Here is a 27,042-nt window from a genome sequence, read left to right as displayed (position 1 = left end):
TTGGAACTCCAACTGATCTCTAGATTGGAGAAACTTACTTCAACAACCTGACAATAGTGAGAAAGAGTTTGCATGCAATGGAGGTCTAATATGCATGCTGTCTATCATAGAAGTTATATTGACAGCTCTTAAGGTGTGGTTGGACACTCACCAATCTATAAGCTATCATCTTTAGATATGTGATAAATGTTTACTGCTAGAATGAATGAGATTTATCACCAAGACAAAAAATACACATTATTAACTAGATCTTAGACCTGATGGTATACTTTGAAAATCTATGTTTGAATAATCCTTTTTGAAAGCTTTATTGTCTTATATTAAAATGAACATTTTATGAGTTCAGCTCTAACTCAAATTGGACTTATTTATATATTATGCAAGGAAACTTTCAAAAAAGGATAATTTAACCATTCTAAAATGGATATTCAAAGTAAGTACACAAGCCACACCAGGTATAAGGGATCTACCTATTTAATCTTAAAACAATGTAGTTTTTATTGTGAAATCAGGGTTGCTAGCTAGATGTATAAATCTTACCAGGGGTGCCTAAGCAGTTATCATTAGAGATTAGTAAATCTAGGGATCACTAGAGATTATTTGAATTTGGCAGGAAAATTCAATTAGCATCAAATGTATTCAATGCTAAGTAAATGTTCTCAATAATAACTGCATGGGAAATCATCAGACCTAGTGCCTAAAAATAAAAATACTTTATCAAATTAAGCTAAAAATGTTAATTGATTGACATGTCACACTAACTAAACATAAGCATTGACAACAATAATATCATATAGGTACATATGGATAATTGTGTACCCTAGTAATCCATATATAAATATACTGTGCTGTACCCCTACCTAACGACAGAGGTTGGCACTCTATGGGGAATATTGTGCCATCCCCGCCCACCGGCAGCTGTCAATAGAGTGCCCTAGAGTGGCCTAGTTAATAACGTCTATATGCACATAAGGGTTAACTACCACTAATACAGAGTCAATTCTACAGCATTAAGGGCTGGTAATACTATATATATAATCATGAAAAACTGCAACCTGTATTGATGCACAACAGTCCAGTCCTCCTTTCTTTATAAGGACCTAGTACCAAAAAATACAAAACTTTACTAAAAGTCAACTAAATTATTAAAACAGATTATCAAATGTTGCTTCCATTAAAAAGGATTTTTTTTTTTTAGATATTACCCGTTTATAATGATGATCAAAAGACTTTCAAATAAATTTATTATAGGAGCATCTTGTCATTGGGCAATATGCAATTTCTTTTACAGGGTTAATGACCGTGATGGTGCTCTTGAAGCGGCTTTACGACTGTTGCAACAATTTTACTTAGATTTGGAAAAGTTTCTTGCATGGCTCACAGAATCAGAGGCTAAGGCCAATGTCCTGCAAGATGCTAAACATAAAGACGGGATCCTGGAAGACCCACAAGGCCTTAAAGAGTTGATGACGCAGTGGCAGGTATGAAGAGAACACTTTACTATTCTTATTCCATAATAATAACTGGTATGTAGCATGTAGAAGCTGAGAAAGAAGAGCACTTCTATTAAACAGTGTTGCAGGAGGTTTTATGGTACCGCAATGATGTATAAAGTTTGAGAACGGTGCAACACATCATTTTCTTTTTTTATTTTAAGTCATATAAAAAGGAAAAAAAAATAGTGTGTAATTAAACAATAAACATCATAATCGTCATATGTAGAGAGCAAAATGATGGAATGTAATAACAGAGAAGTAGCCAGGCAAACAATGGCATCGTGTTTTATCCTCCTTTTAATGCAAGAATATTTAAATGCTTTGCCTAAATCATTGATATAAACTGCCACTTAGGATATGGATGCCTTCAGAGACAATTTTGTTTTGCTTAAATTGGTTATCCGGCACTATTAATATTTTTCTTATAGGGCTAAAAGCTGCTAGGCATGTAGTTGGTAACTAACTGCCTGGTCGGTCCGGCTCAGGCTCGGAGTGATCACAGTATGTCCTGTTGGTTATTCCTTTGACCGCACATCAACAAAGCAGCTTTTCTTCTTACAGGCTACTCTGTTGATTGGGTATAACTGCCGACATCATACTGATTGACAGCCGGCTGCCCGAAGTTAGGTAGCGGGAATCTCATTGTTAATCACATTGCTAATGGTAGTTATGCCCCATCCCATCTACAGAGCTTAGCGGAAGAGAAGATGCTCTGTGAATGTGAAGTCACCACAAGGCATAGAATTCTCGGCAGGAACGGGTCCGTGATCACTATGAGCCAGCAGAGATCAGGGCAAGTTAGCAACTACCTACCTGTACGTTACAAAGCCCATAAAAAATAAAATTGTGCCCTTTACATTCATGGGTTTTGCAATATATATCATATTTTTTCTACTAGGTTTTATCACAAATTTTGCATGGTTTGGCTTTTCCATGCTCCTTGTTTCCCTGCACATTACCGGCAGCCAAATGAGTTAACTGAAAATCTGTGCGAGAGCTGACAGGAAGTTTGGCACTCTTTTTAACTGGTTTCTGAACTCTTCTGCGTGCTTTTGTTTTCACACGCCACATCAAGATGAGCTGAACATTGATCTTGTCTTAAAATAGCTGAGAAGAGTTCTATAAAATATATATAAAAAAGTTACAAACTCCCAGTCTCACTCATTCTGCAGAGAGTAATGTGCAAGAAAACCAAGAGCCTGTGAAAGCTAAATGGTGCAAACATTTTTATTGAAACCACATAGGAAAAAGTATTTTAAGCCCAACATACCAGAAAGATCAGAAAAACTCTCTAAAATACATTGCATTATAATAATTAAATTGTATATCTCACAAGTTAAAATGTCTACAATAAATACATAAATAGATACATAAATTCTTGAAGTGGATGTAATATGTGATTACTGCGTCTGAAGATGCATGACTAATCCCACGTCTCCATTGAATTATGATATACTGTGTGTCAAGGATGAGTCAAATATATCACCATGGTATTTAAATGGAAGAAAAAGCAAATGTGCAAATGTGGGTAACAGTATATACAGAAGATTCTCACAAAATTTGAATATCATCAAAAAGTTAATGTATTTCAGTTCTTCAATACAAAAAGTGAAACCCATATACTGTATTATATAGATTCATTACAAATTGAGCGATCAATTTCAAGTATTTATTTCTGTTAATGTTGATGATTATGGCTTACAGCCAATGAAAACTCAAAAGTCATTACCTCAGTAAATTAAAATAATTAACAAAAAACACCTGCAAAGGCTTCCTAAGCATTTAAAAAGGTCTCTTAGTCTGATTCAGTAGGCTCCACCAGCGTCGGACTGGAACACCTTGGGCCCACCAGAGAAAATCATTCTTGGGGCCCACTATGTAGCTGCATAGAGTTAAATACCAGACCACCAATTATGCAGTAAAACACGCTAATATCCGGGTATAATATAAGTTTGTACATGTCTTAATTATGTAGCAGGAGTTGGGGTAGCCCCCTCATAGAATATAAAGCAGCCCCCTCACATAGTATAATGCAGCCATCTCATAGAATATAATGCAGCCATCTCATAGAATATAATACTGCCCCCCTCATAGGGTATAATACTGCCCCCCTCATAGGGAATAATGCACCCCCTCATAGGGTATAATGCACCCCCTCATAGGGTATAATACTGCCCCCCTCATAGGGTATAATACTGGCCCCCTCATAGGGTATAATACTGGCCCCCTCATAGGGTATAATGCACCCCCTCATAGGGTATAATGCTGCCCCCTCATAGGGTATAATACTGCCCCCCTCATAGGGTATAATACTGCCCCCCTCATAGGGTATAATACTGCCCCCCTCATTGGGTATAATACTGCCCCCCTCATAGGGAATAATGCACCCCCTCATAGGGTATAATGCACCCCCTCATAGGGAATAATGCACCCCCTCATAGGGTATAATGCTGCCCCCTCATAGGGTATAATACTGCCCCCCTCATAGGGTATAATACTGCCCCCCTCATAGGGAATAATGCACCCCCTCATAGGGAATAATGCTGCCCTCCTCATAGGGTATAATGCTGCCTCCTCATAGGGTATAATTCTGCCCCCTCATAGGGTATAATACTGCCCCCCTCATAGGGAATAATGCACCCCCTCATAGGGTATAATGCACCCCCTCATAGGGAATAATGCACCCCCTCATAGGGTATAATGCTGCCCCCTCATAGGGTATAATACTGCCCCCCCCATAGGGTATAATACTGCCCCCCTCATAGGGAATAATGCACCCCCTCATAGGGAATAATGCTGCCCTCCTCATAGGGTATAATGCTGCCTCCTCATAGGGTATAATGCTGCCTCCTCATAGGGTATAATGCTGCCCCCTCATAGGGTATAATACTGCCCCCCTCATAGGGAATAATGCACCCCCTCATAGGGTATAATGCTATATAGATATATAGATATAGAGTTAGATAGATATAGATAGAAAGGTAGATGTAGAAATAGATAGATATAGAGATAGATAGTAGATAATGGATAGAAAGTAGATAATGGATAGCTATAGATAGAAAGATTCATAGAGATAGATAGAGATAGATAGAGATAGATATAAAGATAGATATAGAAAGAAATATAGATATATAGATAGATCGATAGGTAGATAGATATAGAGATAGATAGAAAATAGATAATGGATAGATAGATATAGAGATAGATAGCTATAGATTGAAAGATATAGAGATTAATAGATATATAGATAGAGAAAGATAATAGATAGAGATATACAGATATAATAATAATAATAATAATATAGACATATATAGATAGATATAGAGATAAATATATATAGATAGATGGCTATAAATAAAAATAGATATAGAGATATATATATAGAGATAGATAGATAGATAGATAGATATAGAGATAATAGATATAGAGATAGATAGATAGATATAGAGATAGATATAGAGACAGATAGATATAGAAAGATAGATATAGAGATAGATATAGAGATAATAGCTAGATATAGAGATATGTATAGAGATAGATAGATATAGAGTTAGAAAGATAGATAGATATAGAGAGCGATATAGAGATAGATAGAGATAGCTAGATAGATAGATGGATAGATACATATAGATAATAGAGATAATAGATAGATATAATAGATAGATATAGAGATAGATATAGAGATAGATGGATAGATCAATAGATAGATAAAGAGAGATAGAGATAGATAGATAATGAGATATAGAGATAGATATAGAGATATAGTGTTAGATAGAAAGATAGATATAGAGATAGATATAGAGATAGATAGATATAGAGATAGATATGGATATAGAGATAACAGATAGATATAGAGATAGATAGATAGATATAGAGATAGATAGATATAGAGATAGATAGATATAGAGATAATATATAGATAGATAGATATAGAGATAATATATAGATAGCTATAGAGAGAGAGATATAGAGATAGATATAGAGAGAAACAGATATAGATATAGAGATAGATATAGAGATAGATAGGTAGATAGATATAGAGATAATAGATAGATATAGAGATAGATAGATATAGATATAAAGATAGATAGAGATAGAGAGCGGTAGATAGAGAGAGAGATAGATAGAGAGAGAGATAAATACAGAGATCGATAAATAGATAGAGAGGTAGATATAGATAGAGATAGATAGATAAAGATAGATAATAAATATAGAGATAACAGATAGATATAGAGATAGAGTAAGATAGAAAGATATAGACATAGGTAGATATAGATAATAGAGATAGCTAGATAGATAGACATAATAGATAGATATAGATATAGATAGATATAGAGATAGATAGAAAGATAGATAGAGAGATAGATGTAGAGATAGAAAGATAGATATAGAGATAGAGCGATAGATAGAGATAGATATAGATAATAGATAGAGATAAATAGATAGATAGAGAGATAGATAGATATATAGAGAGATAGATATAGAGATAGAGATAAATAGATAGATAGCTATAGAGAGAGATATAGAGAGAAATAGATATAGATATAGAGATAATAGATATATATAGAGATAGATAGATATAGATATAGAGAGAGATAGATACAGAGAAAATATATAGAGATAAATAGATAGAGAAAGATAGATAGATATATAGATAGAAAGATAGATATAGAGATAGAGCGATAGATAGATATACAGAGAGATAGATATAGAGATAGATAGAGATATATAGATAGATAGCTATAGAGAGAGATATAGAGATAGATAGAGATAGATATATAGATATAGATATAAAGATAGATATAGAGATAGATATAGATATAGAGATAGAGCGATAGATAGCGAGAGATATATAGAGATAGATAGATACAGAGAAAAGATATAGAGATAGATAACGGATAGATAAATAGATAGATAGGTATAGAGATAGATAGATATAGATATTAGATAGATATATATATAGATAAAGATAGATAGATATAGATGGTAGCTAGATAGATAATAAATATAGAGATAATAGATATAGAGATAGATAGAGTAAGATAGATAGATATAGAGATAGATAGATAGATAGACATAATAGATAGATATAGAGATATATATAGAAAGATATAGAGATAGATAGATAGATATAGAGATAGATGTAGAGATAGAAAGATAGATATAAAGATAGAGCGATAGATAGAGATAGATATAGAAATAGATAGATATAGATAATAGATAGAGATAGATATAGAGATAGATATAAGAGAGATAGAGAGAGATATATATAGAGATATAGAGATAGATAGATAGATAGACAGAGAGAGCGAGAGAGATATAAAAAACAAAACAAAACACAATACTCACCTCTCCTCCTCGCTCCCACGCTGATTCCGGCAGCCGGCTTTAGTGTCAGGAGCTGCCCCCTCTGCCAGACACACAGCGGGTGCGCGATGTAGTGACGTCATCGCGCACTGGCTGTGAGCCAGGAGCAGAGAGGACTGAGGGCGGCGCCGGCCCTGATTTACAGCTGTAGTCTGCAGAGCAGCTTACTGGGCTGGGGGCGGGGCCTCTGGGGGTGTGGAGACCTGAAATGATATTCACTGCTTCGCAGTGAATATTCATTTCTCTTTAGCAGCGGGGACAGGGGTTCCTGCCTCCTGACACCCGCTGCTGCTCCGCTGGCAGGGGCCCCCATAGCAGCTGCATGGTGTGCGACACACCACTGGCTGGGGGCCCCTGGAGCAGCGGGGGCCCTAGGCAACTGCTGGCCCTGTATGCCAGCAGGTGCCAGGGCCCACCAGATGCCAGGGCCCACCGGAGAATCCTCCGGTTCTCCGGTGGGCCAGTCCGACGCTGGGCTCCACAATCATGGGGAAGACTGCTGCCTTGACAGATGTCCAGAAGGCAGTCATTGACACACTCCACAAGGATGGTAAGCCACGAAAGGTCATTGCTAAAGAAGCTGGCTGTTCACAGAGTGCTGTATCCAAATATATTAATGGAAAGTTGAGTGGAAGGAAAAAGTGTGGTAGAAAATGGTGCTAAAGCAACCAGAATAACCACAGTCTTGAAAGGATTGTTAAGAAAAGGCCATTCAAAAATTTGGGGGAGTTTCATAAGGAGTGGACTACTGCTGGAGTCAATGCTTCAAGAGCCACCACACACAAACATATCCAGGACATGGGCTACAAGTGTCAAATTCCTTGTGTCAAGCCAATCATGACCAATAGACAACGCCAGGAGCATCTTACCTGGGCCAAGGAGAAAAAAATTAACTGTTTATCAGTGGTCCAAGGTGTTGTTTTCAGATGAAAGTAGATTTTGCATTTCATTTGTAAATCAATGTCGCAGAGTCTGGAGGAAGTGTGGACAGGCACACAATCCAAGCTTCTTGAGGTCTAGTGTGAAGTTTCCACAATCAGTGATGGTTTGGGGAGCCATGTCATCTTCTGGTGTAGATCCAAAGTCAGTGCAGCCATCTACCAGGAAATATTAGAGCATTTCACGCTTCCCTCTGCTGACAAGCTTTTTGGAGATTGAAATTTAATTCTCCAGCAGGACTTGGCATCTGTGCATATTGCCAAAAGTACCAATACCTGGTTTAAAAACAGCAGTATCACTGCTTGATTGGCCAGCAAATTTGCCTGACCTTAACCCCCCTAGAGAATCTATGGGGTATTATCAAGAGGAAGATGAGAGAAACCAGACAATGTAGATGAGCTGAAGGATGCTATCAAAGCAACCTGGTTTTCCATAACACCTCGGCAGAGCCACAGGCTGATTGCCTTCATGTCACACAGCATTAATGCGGTAATTGATGCAAAAGGAGCCCCGACCAAGTATTGAGTGCATTTACTGAACATACATTTCAGTAGGCCAACATTTCGGATTTTAAAATCATTTTTCAAGCTGGTGTTATACTGTATTCTAATTTACTGAGATAATGACTTTTGGGTTTTCATTGGCTTCAAGCCATAATCATCAACATTAACAGAAATAAACACTTGAAATAGATCACTCTGCTTGTAATGACTCTATATAATATATGAGTTTAATTTTTTGTGTTGAAGAACTGAAATAAATTAACTTTTTGATGATATTTTAATTTTGTTAGAAGCACCTCTATATACACAATAAGGTAATGGGGGAGGAGAAAAAACTGTGTAAGTGGGGTAAACTCAATAGGTAAACTGATCCTAGTCTTTCCTTTCAGTAACCAATGTCCTTATAGCTCAACAGAAGTTGATACCCTAAAAATCGACAAATAGAATCATTCCTTGTTGACTGATACCAACAATTCTGTAGGAGGACAGTTATACACACAAAGAAACACCTCACTCCAAATCAATACACAAAGCTATACTTATTGGTATAGTGACTTATTGCTCCCATGAGTCTGCGTAAGTATGCTCAAAAAGCCCATATAAAAAATCAGGATGCCTCTAATTCCAGTGACTGATCTGGAAATAATATGTATTCCCAATGCATTCCCCCTCTGATTCGTAAGATTGATCATAGAAAATCCATGATGGAGCCATAATGGAGTCTGGAGGAGCACATAAGATGATGTGCAATCCTTGTCTCCTAGGATGGCACCCTTGTGCATCCATATCCTTTAAAGTAAATTAGCCTGGAAAATAATTCCAGAGGTTCAGCATTGGCTTCCTGTACAGAATTGTCTTAATCTGGAATCATGTATAATCAACCTTAAAAGGCTAAGACCACACTTCCTTCAAAAAGAAAAGACAATCGATAGCAGCATGTTTGTTCCAGTGCATTCTAGAGTTTTTGGGGGGTCTAAATCCTTAGACAACTTGTCTCACAAAGGCAACCCTTCTTTAAATAAAACTCTGCCCATGATCAACTGTAGGTGATGCTTCTCTTTCCTGTGCTGTCCAGTACCCATGGAAGCAACCATAATCCAGATATTTCTCCTGCAATCACCACCAAACAAATGGCTGATTTTGAAAAGCAAATCTAAGCTGTGTTTGCCAGAACATGGTCTGCTCTCTGTTTGGGCTTATAGTTGGGAGGGACCTCCATAATGTCCATATGGTTGCTATCATGATGGTCATAGACATTAGAAATCTGTCATTTTATGATCTTTGTCTTTCCCTGGTTCATTGTTAGCTAAATAGCATATTATTTTATGGAGGAAGGCAGATGTTGATCTCAGATTTCTGGCCTCACTTTACTCAAGGGGAAACAATAGTGAATTTCAATGGGATCTGCTGACAACCTTATGTGTGTGGGGTAGCTGAACTGTCATCAGAGGAAAATGTCATCAAAGTAGTTGAATTTATAGCAAAATATCATGTCTACGGCCAACTTTACAGGAAAACAGCCTGATAATGCAGCCCCTTTAATGCCGAATTAATAGAATGTTACTGCATAACAAGATTATAAAGGCTGCAGAATATTATAATGAGAACTGATACTAGTTTTTATGGTGCTGCAAATATGCCATCTCCTTGTCACACTATGTTAGGCATTTGATTTATACACTTATATCACATGAACACATATATTAGTCGAATTAAGTTATACATCACAGTAATATTTTTAGAAATTTGTTAACTTTATTTTAATTTCAAATCTTGCCGTAATTACAGTATGCTCCAGATAAAATTAATCTAATTTATTAAAAAGGGCTGTCTCAAAATCCCATTCTCATTTGAAAGTGTGGAGCTGACAGTTCTCTGAATTTTGTGGTTTAATGCTTCAATGCGCCAACCGCATAAAAAAAAAACAAAATGCTGAATAAATTTGTCATAGTTAGTGATTATACAATTTCCAGTCAATTGTTTTCTTCTGGAAGCAAGAAATTAGTTTTCCCTAATTTAATTCTTGAAAATGAGAAGATGAAATGTTTCCTCATGCTGCAACATATTGTGGTAGGAAGATGATCCATCACCTGCGGTAAGGTAGAATGGAGGTGTTTGTATATACTGTGTTGCATCTAGTGCTTTATTCATTTGTCTTCATCACCATGTTCTGGCGTCCGGTGAAATGGTCTACCATAGACCTTAAATCTACTGACGATGCAATTATCTGACAGCTTTGTGGTCAGGCAGAATGTTTATTAGCTCCTTATATTTAGGACTGGATGCTCAGGTGTTCACTATACAATTGCACCTTGATCTAAAAAACTCACTCTTGTCTTGTCTAATGAGAATTTCAAGTCTCCAGTTTTCAATAGAAAAAATACTGAAAATCAAAACCTAGGCCTTAGCTTCAAAGTTTATAAAAGCAAATAATAGTCTTATGTTTTTAAACTTTAAAGATTGGTAAAGAGCTCAAGCTCAGAAACTGAACTTATGCCATAGAGTATTAAGCATAGTGTGTCAAATATTCACAAACTACAGGTACATGCATTCTGCCATGTTGTTTAAACTCTGCCTAGAACAATATAAATGGTATCCTAGGGACCTTACTATAGTATATTGGTGAACTGCAGTTTACTCCATTCAAAATTTTTGCAGCATTCCCATAGGAAAGGTGGATTTAAATATATCAATGAGTGGAACAGGCTTCCACGGGAGGTGGTGAGTTCTCCTTCAATGGAAGTCTTCAAATAGAGGCTGGACAGACATCTGTCTGAAATGGTTTAGTGAATCCGGCATTGAGCAGGGCATTAGACAAAATAAACCTTTGAGGTCCCTTCCAACTCTAACATTCTATGAATCTATGATTCTATGATATGGTTATTTTTTTTGCATGTGTTTACACATACCTTTTTTTGAAGCCATCAAAATATATAATTAACTGAAATCAGTATTAGTGCTGAGCGAACGTGCTCATTACTCGAGATTTCCGAGCATGCTCGGGTGTTCTCCGCGCATTTTGGGCGTGCTCGGAAAGTGTGCCTGAGTCCCCGTAGCTGCATGATTTGCGGCTGCTAGACAGCCTGAATACATACAGGGATTGCCTGCTTGTTAGGGAATCCCCACATGTATTCAGGCTGTCTAGCAGCCGCAAATCATGCAGCTATGGGAACTTAGACATAATTTCCGAGCACGCCCAAGATACTCGGAAAACACCCGAGCATGTTCGGAAATCTCGAGTAACGAGCATGTTCCCTCATCACTAATTAGTATTAAATGTACATCAAACTCAAAGGGATTTTTCTTCTCATAATATAATGTCATATTACTAATATATCGTAATGGGCTAAATGCACAACAAAACTCTGTAACAGAGAAAAAATGATGCAAATTTTGACCTCTTAGCGATGGCTGCCATATATTTATGCTATCACTGTGTGGGACAGGCTCAAGTGTTGAGCTTACTCTTTACAACAATGAATGCTGGCTTTAAGAATAACTGGTGCAAATGGAGTTAGCTTTTATTGCATCAGTTTAATTTTTTAAATGAAACTATGAAGCGTGACTTTAGCAGTTAAAATGTATCTAAGAGGACCACCATCATTTCGGAGCACATTGACCCCATAAGATATGATTCTAGGGTGCAACTAGTTTGTCATGGCTTTTGTATCTGTCAAGCTATTATTCCTATAAAGCCAAGTATATAGCTGGGCATCATGGGAGACCAAAGTATTACAGCGTATTGTATAAGCTGTAACTAATACTGTAACAAACCCAACCATCCTTTAACAGTGGTGTTGCAGATAGCGGGTATTAAAGAGGTTGCTTCACGTTCATTTTGGAGTGCAGTGCTCCCCTGTAGGGATGAGCAGACCCATGGAAGTTCAGGTTCTGGTACCCTACCAGAACTTTATTCCAAAGTTTGGTTCTGGTACAAGAACTTTACTCAAACATGAACAAAAACCCGAACCTCATTCAAAACAATTTGAACCCAAACTTTTGAACTGGAAAATTTTCTCTGTCTCTTCAGGTAGAAATCCGTGTTCGGTGTTTAGTACCGGACTGTAACTGTCCTGTACACACCCCAAACGTTTAAGTTCAGGTTCGTTCATCTCTATTCCCCTGCCTCCCAGCCTCCTGCTTCCTTAAATGGGTATTCCAATCTCAAGGATCTTTTTTCAATATGTACTAGGTGTAATAATGATAATACTAGCAATTACCACCAATTTGAAATGTAGTTCTTCTGATTTGCTAAGTTTCTTACCTCATATTAAGGGTACTGCAGTACCTTAGATATCCATGGCTATGACCACTGACAGCTTACTAATTAAATGTGAGTGGTCATAACTAGAGATGCGCGAACCTGAACTTAACCCCAAACCTAAACTTGAAAGTTTGTACTGGACAGTTAGTGTCTGGTGCTAAATGCTGAACATAGACTTCTCCCAGAAGTCCGTTGCAATGTTTGGCATTTCAGGGATAGTCCATTGAATATCGAGAGAGAAAATTTTTCAGCTGAAAAGTCTGAGTCCTCATTGTTTTCAATGGGGATAAGGTTCTGGTTCAAGTTTGTGTATAGTTCTGGTAGCAGAACCAAACTTTGGTTCTGGTAAAACTTTGCTTTAATTGTTGCATTGTTAACGTTGTAACTTATGACTTGTGTTTTGAAACTGTTAAACTGTAAAGCGCTGCGGAATATGTTGGCGCTATATAAATAAAGATTATTATTATTATTATTATTATTATTATTATTAAAGTTTGGGTAAGGTACCAGAATCAGAGCTTCCACTGGTCCACTCATTACTAGTCATTACCATAGATACTTTAGCTAATGCAATGCCCTGTACATGGAGAAAATGACATTGCTAATCAGAAAAACTATACTACATTTCCAATTGGAAGTATTTGCTATTATTATTATTATTATTATTATTATTATTATTATTAATTATAATAAGCCTACTACATATTGAAACAGGATCTTGGAGATGGGAGAAGTTAGCATGCTTCTGATTTATTGACAGTTCAGGTCAATGACATCTTTGCTCCACTGGCCCAAACTGCACGCTCTTCAGTGCAGAGGCAGTTGTTTATCTGAGGAGTGCAGTGGGACTGAAACTGTCTAGAATCAGGAGCTTAGAGTGCTCTGCCGCACTACAGTTACATAGCAGTGACTGCAAGCTCTATTGAAAAGCAGCTCTCCCTTTGTCTAGGAAACTGGCCACCAATATATACTCGGTATTGAGCAGTAACCAATAAAATAAGAAATCTATTTTAACAAAGAAATCATAAAGTTTATTGTTTTTACAAGTACTTTGCAATTTTACCCATCACATATACACTCACTGGCCACTTTATTAGGTACACCATGCTAGTAACGGGTTGGACCCCCTTTTGCCTTCAGAACTGCCTCAATTCTTCGTGGCAGAGATTCAACAAGGTGCTGGAAGCATTCCTCAGAGATTTTGGACCATATTGACATGATGGCATCACACAGTTGGCGCAGATTTGTCGGCTGCACATCCCTGATGCGAATCTCCCGTTCCACCACATCCCAAAGATGCTCTATTGGATTGAGATCTGGTGACTGAGGAGGCCATTTGAGTACAGTGAACTCATTGTCATGTTCAAGAAACCAATCTGAGATGATTCGAGCTTTATGACATGGCGCATTATCCTGCTGAAAGTAGCCATCAGATGCCTGTTCTTAGCTGAGAGGAGTGGTACCCAGTGTGGTCTTCTGCTGCTGTAGCCCATCTGCCTCAAAGTTCGACGCACTGTGCGTTCAGAGATGCTCTTCTGCCTACCTTGGTTGTAACGGGTGGCAATTTGAGTCACTGTTGCCTTTCTATCAGCTCGAACCAGTATGCCCATTCTCCTCTGACCTCTGGCATCAACAAGGCATTTCCGGCCACAGAACTGCCGCTCACTGGATTTTTTTTCTTTTTCGGACCATTCTCTGTAAACCCTAGAGATGGTTGTGCGTGAAAATCCAAGTAGATCAGCAGTTTCTGAAATACTCAGACCAGCCCTTCTGGCACCAACAATCATGCCACGTTCAAAGGCACTCAAATCACCTTTCTTCCCCATACTGATGCTCGGTTTGAACTGCAGGAGATTGTCTTGACCATGTCTACATGCCTAAATGCACTGAGTTGCCGCCATGTGATTGGCTGATTAGAAATTAAGTCTTAACACACAGTTGGACAGGTGTACCTAATAAAGTGGCCAGTGAGTGTATGTGACTATACTTTTAAAGGGATGTAAAATTGGGATTGAGCTCTACCTCTAAAAAAAAAATCACACACCAAGATGTTATTTCAAAGCCAGGCTTCTTCCTATTTGCTGAAAGGCCAGACATCACAATGTACTGAGATGTATGATACTGTCTAATAATATTTCTGAACATTTTACATGATCCTCCGAGGAACACCTTGTGCTTTGCAGACCCCAGCACAAATAGCTTTGATAAAATCAAAATGATTGATGCCTGTGATGTGTGAAAGTCTGACATTTCCCCTTTTACTTTTCTTCCCTAATATTCACTTTGTATATTACAGCTCGGGACTTTATATCTAATACAATAGAAATTATTTGTGAAGTTTGAAAATTTGCATTTGAAAATAGTGTCCATCACATGACAATCTAAGGAAACTATTTTAACCCCTTTCACACATCTGCCGCAATGTTCAGCAGATGTCAGGTGAGAGTACATGAAGTAGGCTTTGGCGTTGAGCCCGCACCATACATGGCAGATGCCAGCTGCTTTACATAACCAGCACCTTCCTCCAACAGCAGCAATCTTTTTTTATGTGCCAAACACTGACAGCACAGTATGACAAACAATAACATCTGAAAGATTCGTAAAGAATGTGACAACTCTGACTTGTAGTTACTCTAGAATGTGTGACCCCAATTTACTCATCAGAAATTTGCCACAATTATAATTTTATGTTTGCAATAATTTAGTATGGAAATTTGTACCCCCTAAACCTGTTTTCACCTTCATGACCAGGCCAAATTTTACAATTCTGGCAAGTGTCACTTTATGTGGCAATATCTCTGGAACTCTTCAACTAATTCAACTGAATCTGAGACAGATTTCATCACATAGTGGTAAAAAAAAAGTTATGCTTTACTAGTGTTTATTTGTTGAAGGATAGTACATTTGGCATAAAATATTATAAATTTCGCAATTTTTAAACTTCTAATAATTTTTATGCACTTAAACCAGAGAGTTACGGTATGTCACATAAAATAGTTAATAAATAAAGTTTTCCACATGCCTATTTTACATCAGCACAATTTTTGAAACATAATTTTTTCATTACTAAGGTTGAAGAGTTAAATTTTGACCAGCAATTAGTCATGGGCGAGCACTAAAATGTTCGGATGCTCGTTGCTTGGTTCGAGCAACGAGCCCAATGTAAGTCTAAGGGAAAACCAAGCATTTTTGCCACGGCCCTCCCCAGGGGTTTTTTACTGTCTAAAATCGTCAGACATCGATGAGAACAGTGCTCAAATAACATGGAAGCATCATGGAGAAGACCCCTGGAGGCATTTCTGACTCCCAGGTTACAGCTGTGAACAATGTTGTCAGAGTCTTACGCCACTTTTCCAGGCACACAATAAAACATACAAAAACGATACCAAAATTGATTTTCCTGGGAAATATGTTAAGGAACATCCTTTTCAGCATAATGATTTGTATGTAAGGCCAAATAAATAGCCCAAAACAAAAATGTTCATCCACCACTTGAGCTATGTTCACACATAGCATTTTTGTTGTGTTTTTCAAGTTTAGCATTGCTTTCAACCAAGCCAAATGCATTCACTGGGAAATGTCATTTTAACATTTTACAACCTTAGATGGCCATGTGGTCTGTGACACATCATCAGACACATCCTATAGAATCATAGAATCATAGAATGGTAGAGTTGGAAGCGACCTCCTGGGTCATCTGGTTCAACCCCCTGCTCAAAGCAGGATTCACTAAATCATCCCAGACAGATGTCTGTCCACCCTCTGTTTGAAGGCTTCTATTGAAGGAGAACTCACCCCCTGTTCTAGGCAGCCTGTTCCACTCATGTATCACCCTAACTGTCATAAAGGTTTTTCTAATATCTAATTTGTGTCTTCTCCCATTTTGTTTCATCCCATTGCTTCTAGTCTTTCCTTGTGCAAATGAGAATAAAGTTGATCCTTCTACAATGTGACAGCCCTTTAGATTTTTGTAGACAGCTATTAAGTCTCCTCTCAGTCTTCTCTTTTGCAAACTAAACATTCCCAAATCCTGCAACCTTTCCTCATAAGACAGGGTTTGCAGACCAGTCACCATTCTGGTCGCTCTTCTCTGAACTTGCTCCAGTTTGTTGATGTCTTTTTTAAAATGTGGTGCCCAAAACTGGACACAGTATTCCAGATGAGGTCTAACCAAAGAGGAGTAGAGGGCAATAATGACTTCACGTGATCTAGACTGCATGCTTCTGTTAATACATCCTAGAATTGTATTTGCTTTTTTTGCTGCTGCATCACACTGTTGACTCATGGTCAGTCTGTGATATATTAGTATACCCAAGTTTTTTTTCACATGTGCTGTTGCTTAACCCTATTCCTCACATTCTGTATATGCTTTTTTCATTTTTATTGCCCAGATAGATGAATGACTTTGCATTTTTCACTGTTAAAAGCCATTCTGTTAGTTTCTGCCCACTGCTCCAGTTTATTTATATCTTTTTGAATCCTCTCTTTCTCTTCTCTAGTATTAGCTATCCCTCCTAGCTTTGTGTCATCAGCAAATTTAATCAGTTTACCCTCAATTCCTTCATCTAAATCGTTGATAAAGATGTTGAACAACACAGGGCCCTGGACAGAGTCCTGTGGTACCCCATTTGAGACATTCTTCCAACTGGATGTGCAGCCATTTACGACCACTCTTTGGGTCCGATTACTAAGCCAGTTATGAATCCACCTAACAGTTGCCTTGTCCATTCTATACTTAATCCTGTTTCATTTATGAAGGAGAGACTGTTAAAGGAGGAGGGCCATCAGGCATCTTCAATCTTCTTAACGGGACAGCAGTTTGTCCTCACTGTTCTTGGAGAGCCATCAGCTGGCTATGCTTTGCTGTCCCATTATTAAACAGTGGGTCTCCTATACTGTTATTTCCTATGCATTGAATGCAAGGTCTGCCTCAAATTTTTATGCACCCCATTAACCCATTGAACAGACGTCCTGGATGGCCACATGAAGCCAAAGTTCCCATTCTTATTTATTTGGTACTGCCATGCTGTTAGCCTATGCATTGAATGCAAGGCCTGCCCTGACCCAAAGTTACATGTACCCCAATAATCCTTTGAACTAACATACAGGATGTCCACATGAAACCAGAGTTACCATTATTCATTTGGTACTCCCATATTGTTTACCCATGAAGTGAATGCAATGCCTTGCTCCAAATTTGCACGCACCCCAATAACCCTTTGAAGAGATTTCCTGGATGGCCACATGAAAACAAAGTTCCCATTATTCATTTGTTCTCCCATAATGTTTACCCATGTATTGAACGTAAGGCCTGCTCCAAATTTGGATGCACCACAATAACCCTTTGAACAGACATCCTGGATGGCCACATGAAACCAAAGTTCCCATTATTCATTTGTTACTTCCATAATGTTTACCCATGAAGTGAATGCAAAGCTTGCCCTGCCGCAAAGTTAGACACCCCCCCAATAACTCTTTGAACCGATGTATTGGATGTCCTCATGAAACCAAAGTTCATATTATTCATTTGGTACTCCCATAATATTTGCCCATGAAGTGAATGCAAGGCCTGCCCTGCCCCAAAGTTACACGCACCCCAATAACCCCTTGAACCAACGCACTGGATAGCCACATGAAACCAAAGTTCCCATTATTAGAAATTTTGTGCTGCCACACTGTTTGCCTATGCATTGAATGCAAGGCCCACCTTGCTGGAAATTTACGTGCACCCCAATAACACTTTGAACCGACGTACTGGATGGCCACATGAAACCAAAGTTCCCTTTTTTAATTTGGTACTGCCATACTGTTATCCTATGCATTGAATGCAATTGAATGCAAGGCCTGCCCTGCACCAAATTTAGACGCACCCCAATACCCCTTTAAAGAGACATACAGGAGGGTCTCATGAAAAAATGTTTCCATTAGAAGAAATTGGGTCTCCCATAGTATTTGCCTATGCACTGAATACAAGGCCTGCCTTGACCCAAAGGTACATGCACCCCAATAACCCTTTGAAGTGACGTAGTGGATGGCCACATGAAAACAAAGTTCCCATTATTAGAAATTTGGTACTCCCATACTGTTTGCCTATGCATTGAATGCAAGGCCCACCTTGCCACAAAGTTAAACGCACCCCAATAACACTTGGAACAGACATCCTGGATGGCCACATGAAGCCAAATTTCCCATTATTATGAATTTTAAACTCCTATAAAATTTGCCCATGAAGTGAATGCAAGGCCTGCACCAAATTTATATGCACCCCAATAACCCAAAAAACAGATGTCCTGGATGGCCACATGAAACCAAAGTTCCCATTATTATTTATTTGGTACTGCCACACTGTTTGCCTATGCATTGAATGCAAGGTCCGCCATGCCACAAAGTTAAATGCACCCCAATAACCCTTTGAACCAGCGTACTGGATGGCCACATGAAACCAAAGTTCCCATTATTACAAATTTGGTAGTCCCATACTGTTTGCCAATGCATTTAATGCAAGGCCTGGCCTGACCCAAAGTTACACGCATTTCAATTAGCTTTTGAACTGACTTATTGGATGGCCACATGAAACCAAACCTACCATTATTAGGAAGTTGGTACCACCATACTGTTTGACTCTGCAGTGAATTGCAATGTTAAGCCTGAAGATCCTGCATCGGAGAATTGCAGTGCTTTTGGATGAAGAAACTGCAGTGCACAATTGCAGTGTTGAGGATGAAGAGCAGACAGTGGAGAATTGCAGTGGTGAGCCTGAAGAACAAGGAGTGGAGAATTGCAGTGTTGAGGCTGAAGAACCTGCATTGGTGAATTGCAGTGGTGAGGCTAAAGAACACCTGCCAGTGGAGAATTGCAGTGTTAAGGCTGAGGAAACTGCAGTGGAGAATTTCAGTGTTGAAGCTGAAGAACTTGCAGTGCAGAATCTCAGTGTTGCACAAAGACAAAACAGCGGGCATCACTAAATGAACCATGTGATAATTAGCCAGGGTGCCACCCTTACGCCTGTATACAAGAATAAGTAAGAAAGAAAAGAGAAGGCGCAAATCATGGTGCACTCATCTGGTTTATGTCAATATAGAAAAAGACTTTATTGGTAGCAAGCCAGTGCACATGCAAATTTAAAAACACTAAAAACACCAAAAACAAAGCAAGTGGATAACATGGATTCATATAGTATGCTTATGTAAAAAGATGACATAATAGTCCTCAGCACAAAAAGTTGTCTGGCATTAGATACTGTCTAAGCAGGAGAAGAATGTAAATTGACATGGAAATAAGTTTAATATATATGGCAAAAAAATCAGTCTAATAATAAATTCCAAAGACATACACAGAAATTCCTGCTCATATAAATGCCAACATAATTCTCATGAATGAATAATACAATATTGATAGTAAGAATCCCTGCCTACCCATGAGGCATATGAACGCACCTAGTATCGCCCAACATGGTGAATGAGATATAAATATTAATAGAGTGAACAATACTCACCAGGTGCTTACTCCAATGCGGCCAGGACCATCCTTATGCGTATCGCTACTTGTGGTAGCTTCGTCCCAAAATGGGGTCACTTAAGGCAGAATTCTGCACTTCTTGAACTTTTTGATGATATTCTAATTTTGTGAGATCTTGTATGTCTATACCTCCTTAGAGTTATAACAACCCTCTGTGCTTTCTAATAATAATAATGTCCTCCCGTGGAATTTTATAATAGTGATACCCCGTGCCCCTTTATTGTAATACTACCCCTCTTGTACCTTATAATAATGCCCTCGAATGTGACTCCTTATTATAATACTTTCCATGGTGCCTCCTTTCAATGCTTCCCCCATTGTGCTTCCTTTTGATGCTTTTTCCACTGTGCTTTTAGTGATCATTCATTGTCAACACGTTTATCAGTCAGGAAAACATTCCCTAAACATACAGCTAAAATCCTTAGCAATGAGTGGAACATCCAGCCTTATGGCATGAATGACATTATTATGTAGATAAATTAACTACTGTGTACTAAGGACTGACATGTATGGAAACAGCTAAGTATCAGGATGGCTAAACTGTGAAATTTGTTAGGCTTATTATATACATGAAGACAAATATTTTTGATCAGAAAACATCTGTTTCAAAATGTCATTTTATGCTTGTAATATATCCTTATCGGTGGAAATTCATCATAATTGTATATTTTATTAGGTAATGTAATTATAGAAAAAAGCGTTTGCATGATGAATGCAGTGTTTGCTTCCAAGAGAATGCATTTGCATCCATCGTTTGTCACAACTGACAGCTAAGTACCACCTCAGCTGACTTGTACATTTACAAAAGTTAAGGAGAAATTTCAGAAGCTTTTTAGATGCAGGGGTATAAATAATGATAAAACCACAAAGATGATAAGATGCAAATTCAAAAATATGTTATGCCAAAGGTACTTACTGATGCGAACCATTTTTGCTTTCTACATTTTCTTAGATCTCTCTTAATATGTATTTTTAGCTATGCATTTCAGTGCATAGAGGAATTGGCCATGTGTAGAATGCTGGAACGGAGAGGAATGGACTAGAGCATGGGTGGAGAACTTCAGGCCTGAGGGCCATTCACGGTCCTCGATAAGCTTTTAACCTGCAAATTTCCGGGGACTGCAGTGCTTGGGCCAGCAGCTATATTTTAACGGCCGCCAAACCATTAATTTCTTCTTGCTTTGTGAGCATTTGTACACAGCATTCACTATTGAGCACTAAGGCACATGCAATGAAAGATTAGGTCCTGACACTAGTGTTAGCACAATTTGTACGGCACCCAAAGCATGGTATAAATATCCTTGGCAGAAAAAGAATCCACACCCCTGAATTAGAGGAATCTTGTAGGAGGACATTACATGTTTATTAAGAGCTAGTCTGTCATGCTTTTCATATTATATCCAATCAGGTTGAAGGTGCTTTAGAGGAAATCACTAAATATTCCCTACCACTATATTCTCAGGATTTATGGAAGGATAACTGTGATACACCTACAGACACACTCCCACCAAAACTAATGCGATCAGAGTAAACTCTGAGCTTGGCAAATAACTCTTATTGCAGCATTAGTTTGTATGCATATTTCAGTATTGTAATGAAAATATTTATGGCACATGAAACATTTTTAAATTAAAATATATTTTATCTCTTGAAACGTATGTACACTAATATAATCCCCATTACAAACCAATGTGCACAAATTTTAGGCCAGAAACATCAACAATAGAGATGATCAAAGCTTTTGTAATTCAAATTCACCACATATCATGAGTTTACCACAACAGAGAGGGGCCTTAAGACCGCAGTGTCTGATTTCACATTCTCCTGCACTAATTAGAAGCACTTCACTATTCACTTCATATTAAACAGTGAAGGTTTCTGCTAGAAGTGCAGTGGTTAATCTTTTCAGTTGAGCACTCCTGGAGCTCTCCTGCTTTGTTTGTCTGAGCTGTTCAGAGTTGGCCACTCCACTCTGCTATATATACTCACCTATGGCAATCAGGGACTGCCAGTGTTAGTGTTATACTGCCTGGTTCTGGTGTTGGAAGAGTTGGTTAGTTTGAGGAGGCATTTTGAGTGTTATTCAGAAGACTGTTGCTTGGTGATTTATCTGTGTGCATAGCCTCATCCTCTCCTATTTGGTTTATATTTCCTTTACTTCCCGTTGTTCCACTCTGTTGTTTGTGAGTGCATATTTGTATGATTGGTATTTTCATTTATCCCTGTACGTTTTCCCTTGTTAGTATGGTTTTTCATTCTAATACATTACAACTTCCCACTTCCCTGGGTGGGGGAGAGGACAGATAAGGGTTGATTTAGGATCTCAGCAAGGCACATGGCCCCAGCACCTTCACCTTCAGAAGTAATCTGGGGAGCAGGGAAAGCTAGGGCACCTCTAGCTTTAGGGATGGGGAAGAATCCCATAGCCCTGGGAAATCCTACAACAGTGCTGTGACACCAGAATTGCTGAATTTTTACTAAAAATGTGAATTGCATCATATAGATTACCAGAGAGTCTTGCAAGTAACCAATTGCCCTGAAAAGGCGTGTGTAACACTCTGAGCTTTCCTAGGATTGAATTTAATTAATTTCAATCTCTTTAGTTCAATCACAGCTTTAATACTATCAAAGTGACCACAACATATATGCCTGTGGTTAAAGAAATAGTACCTGTTCTTCATTATTTTGTTGTTACACATTATCAGCAATATCTCTTTAGGATTATATTCATGTTTCTCCTCATTTCTATTGCTAAGCTGTGAGTTGTGACCTGCTCACACCATCTAGATTCACCATAAAATGCCTGCTGCATTCCATGCCTCTTATTTTATACAGGATATGATAGTCTCTTCGGATTGACTATGTTATACAATGTGATTAAAACCATTCAATGATTTTTCAAAAAGTATAAAAAATTGGAATGGTTACCAATGTTAAATGACTGCAGACTAGATTTTATTATAAGGATGCATTTAGTTGTGAATAAAGAGAGCAAATATGTTTGGAAAACGATCGCCAAATATATATTTGGAACGAATATAGTAGCCAACTGTGGTTAGTTATAACAAATTAAAATGATTATATTGCACATAAAAACATTTCACATCATATATTCAACACTACAGATTTGCAACACAAATTAACTAAACGATTACCTAAGTATTGATAGTATTTTATTTTCAACTCATTCAAGAGGCTTTTGATAAACAACATGTGAATCTGTGTATCTAACCCTATCCTGTGTGATAATGTCTGCTGAGCTGTGTACCTAATCCTCTTCTGTGTGATACTGACTGCTCAGCCGTGTATCTAATCCTATCCTGTGTGATACTGACTGCTGAGCTGTGTATCTAAGCCTATCCTTTGTGATATCATCTGCTGAGCCGTGTATCTAACCCTATCCTGTGTGATACTGACTGCTGAGCTGTGTACCTAATCCTATCTTCTGTGTTACTGACTGCTGAGCCTTGTATCTAATACTATTCTGTGTGATACTGTGTGCTCAGCTGTGTATCTAATCCTATCCTGTGTGATACTGTCTGCTGAGCTGAGTATCTATTCCTATCATGTGTGATACTGACTGCTGAGCTGTGTATCTAATTCTATCCTGTGTGATACTGACTGCTGAGCCATGTATCTAATCCTATCCTGTGTGATACTGACTGCTGAGCAGTTTATCTAATCCTATCATGTGTCTAACTGATTGCTCAGCCATGTATCTAATCCTATCCTGTGTGATTCTGACTGCTGAGCTGTGTATCTAATCCTATCCTGTGTGATACTGACTGCTGAGCCATGTATCTAATCCTATCCTGTGTGATGCTGACTGCTGAGCAGTTTATCTAATCCTATCATGTGTGTTACTGACTGCTCAGCCATGTATCTAATCCTATCCTGTGTGATACTGACTGCTGAGCCGTGTATCTAATCCTATTCTGTGTGATACTGTCTGCTGAGCCATGTATCTAATACTATTCTGTGTGATACTGAATGCTGATCTGTGTATCTAATCCTATCCTGTGTGATACTGACTGCTGAGCTGTGTATCTAATCCTATCATGTGTGATACTGACTGCTGAGCTGTGTATCTAATCCTATGCTGTGTGACACTGACTGCTGAGCTGTGTATCTAATCCTATGCTGTGTGACACTGACTGCTGAGCTGTGTATCTAATCCTATGCTGTGTGATACTGACTGCTGAGCTGTGTATCTAATCCTATGCTGTGTGACACTGACTGCTGAGCTGTGTATCTAATCCTATCTTGTGTGATACCGTCTGCTGAGCCGAGTATGTAACCCTATCCTGTGTGATACTGACTGCTGAGCCGTGTACCTAATCCTATCTTGTGTGTTACTGAATGCTCAGCTGTGTATCTAATCCTATCCTGTGTGATACTGACTGCTGAGCCATGTATCAAATCCTATCCTGTGTGATACTGACTGCTGAGCTGTGTATCTAATCCTAGTCTGTGTGATACTGACTGCTGAGCTGAGTATCTAATCCTATCCTGTGTGATACTGACTGCTGAGCCATGTGCCTATTCCTCTCCTGTGTGATACTGACTGATGAGCTGTGTATCTAATCCTATCCTGTGTGATACTGACTGCTGAGCCATGTGCCTAATCCTCTCCTGTGTGATACTGACTGATGAGCTGTGTATCTAATCCTATCCTGTGTGATCCTGACTGCTGATCCGTGTATCTATTCCTATCCTGTGAGATACTGGGCTCCCCCTGCAGTCTGTGTCAGAGAGTGGTCTGTGTTGGCACGGTAATAAATTGTGTTTTTTCCAGCTTTACAGAAGGACGATAACACCATAGAAATGATAAGAATAATAGGCAAAATTGTTTGGTGAATTGGAACATGCGGGGTTAAAATTTTGCCTCACAATATAGCCTATGATGCTCTCGTGGTCCAGATGTGTGACTGTGCAAAATTTTGTGGCTGTAGCTGCGACGGTGCAGATGTCAATCCCGGACATACACACATACATACATACATACACTTTTTCCCAGTATGTACATAGGGGAAAAATTGTTTGGTGAATTGGAACGCGCGGGGTTAAAATTTCGCCTCACAACATAGCCTATGATGCTTTCGGGATCCAGATGTGTGACTGCGCAAAATTTTGTGGCTGTAGCTGCGACGGTGCAGATGCCATTCCCGGACATACACACATACATACACACACACATTGAGCTTTATATATTAGATTTGGATTCATGATCGGTAACATGAGCATTTTTCTTAATATGGGAAAAAGTCGGTAACATTCTGTAAAAGCTTGAATAAAAGCCGGCAATTCATGTGCCACATTCTGTAAAATCACTGCATGACAGGTTAGAATATAATAGATAGAATAGATATACTGTATACACATAGAATACATAGATATACAGATGTTAGTGACACACATATATATGTACACTAGCTGAAGAGCCCGGCGCTGCCCGGGCATAGTAACTAACTGTGGTTAGTTATAGCAAATTATAATTATCCTCCATCCCATAGTCCTGTGCCCATATACCCATCATACTTATCCACGATCCCGTAGGCCCGTGCCCATATACCCATCATATATATCCTCCATCCCATAGTCGAGTGCCCATATACCCATCACACATCCTCCATCCCATAGTCCCATGCCCATATACCCATCACACATCCTCCATCCCATAGTCCCATGCCCATATACCCATCACACATCCTTCATCTCATAGTCCCATGTCCATATACCCATCATACATATCCTCCATCCTATAGTCCCGTGCCCATATACCCATCACACATCCTCCATCCCATAGTCCCGTGCCCATAAACTCATCATACATATCCTCCATCCCATAGTCCCGTGCCCATAAACTCATCATACACATCCTCCATCCCATAGTCAACCATAATGACATCATAATGAGCGGCGGGGCTTGCAACCTATGATGACATCAGCGATGCCATGGCAACCATTATGACATCATAATGAGGGCCGAGGCTTGATACGCACACACTTTTTCCCCATTATGTAGATAGGGGCAAAATTGTTTGGTGAATTGGAATGCGCGGGGTTAAAATTTCACCTCACAACATAGCTTAAGACGCTCTCGGGGTCCAGACGTGTGACTGTGCCAAGTTTTGTGGCTGTAGCTGTGACAGTACAGATGCCAATCCTGGACATACACACACACATACACACATACATACATACACACTCTTGAGCTTTATATATTAGATATATTACATAGATAGATAGATAAATAGAAGAAAAGCTAGCAATTCAGCAGCTGCATAGTGTAAAATCATAGATGAGATGGCTTACAAACAGTAAATATACAAAGAATATGTAGATATATAGATGTCAGTGACAAATACAATTAGTACAGTGTGTGTGCAGCTTACCGTACATCTATTTAATTAATAAAAGATTATTTGTCTGAAAAAAATTGTGTCGGTTCCCACACAATTTTCGTAACCAGCAGAGGGAATGCTGATGGCTGGGGCTGATGTTTATAGCCAGGGAAGAGAGTAATGCCCATGCAGCTTCCCAGGCTATTACTATCAGCTCAAAACTGTATACTTAGCCTTCACTGGCTATTAAAATGGGGGACCCTAAAAAAATGACATAGGGTCCCCCGATAATTAATAACCAGCAAAGGCTATGCAGACAGCTGTGGGCTGACATTAATAGCCTAGAAAGCGGCCATGTAAACTGCCCCCAGGCTAAAAACATCAGCTCTCAGGCACCCCAAAAAAGGTGCACCTCTAAGATGTGACAATTTTGGCACTTAGCCTCTCTCTTCCCACTTGCCCTGTACAGGTGGGAAGTGGGGTGATAGTTGGGGTGTTGATGTCACCTTTGTATTGAGAGGTGACATCAAGCCCCGAGGTTAGTAATGGAGAGGCGTCAATAAGATGCACCCATTACTAACCTCATAGTCACATTGTATAAAAACACAAAC

At 38.7% G+C, this 27,042-nt stretch overlaps 1 protein-coding gene across 8 annotated transcripts in view; it reads left to right on the top strand.

Annotated features, from left to right (window-relative positions):
- DMD (dystrophin) overlaps positions 1-27,042 on the top strand; it is a 3,834,938-nt gene that overhangs the window by 2,829,439 nt on the left and 978,457 nt on the right. For all 8 annotated transcript variants that reach the window (XM_073550686.1, XM_073550687.1, XM_073550688.1 and 5 more), the window contains one exon: positions 1,292-1,481. In XM_073550686.1, coding sequence (XP_073406787.1) covers positions 1,292-1,481 — 190 coding nt within the window. The remainder of the gene's footprint in view (positions 1-1,291; positions 1,482-27,042) is intronic.

This window comes from Dendrobates tinctorius, unplaced genomic scaffold, assembly GCF_039654945.1.
Source record: "Dendrobates tinctorius isolate UK_male_01 unplaced genomic scaffold, ASM3965494v1 ptg000166l, whole genome shotgun sequence".
NCBI lineage: Eukaryota > Metazoa > Chordata > Amphibia > Anura > Dendrobatidae > Dendrobates > Dendrobates tinctorius.
Note: the sequence above shows the minus strand (reverse complement) of the source record. Positions and strands in the feature narration are given on the sequence as shown.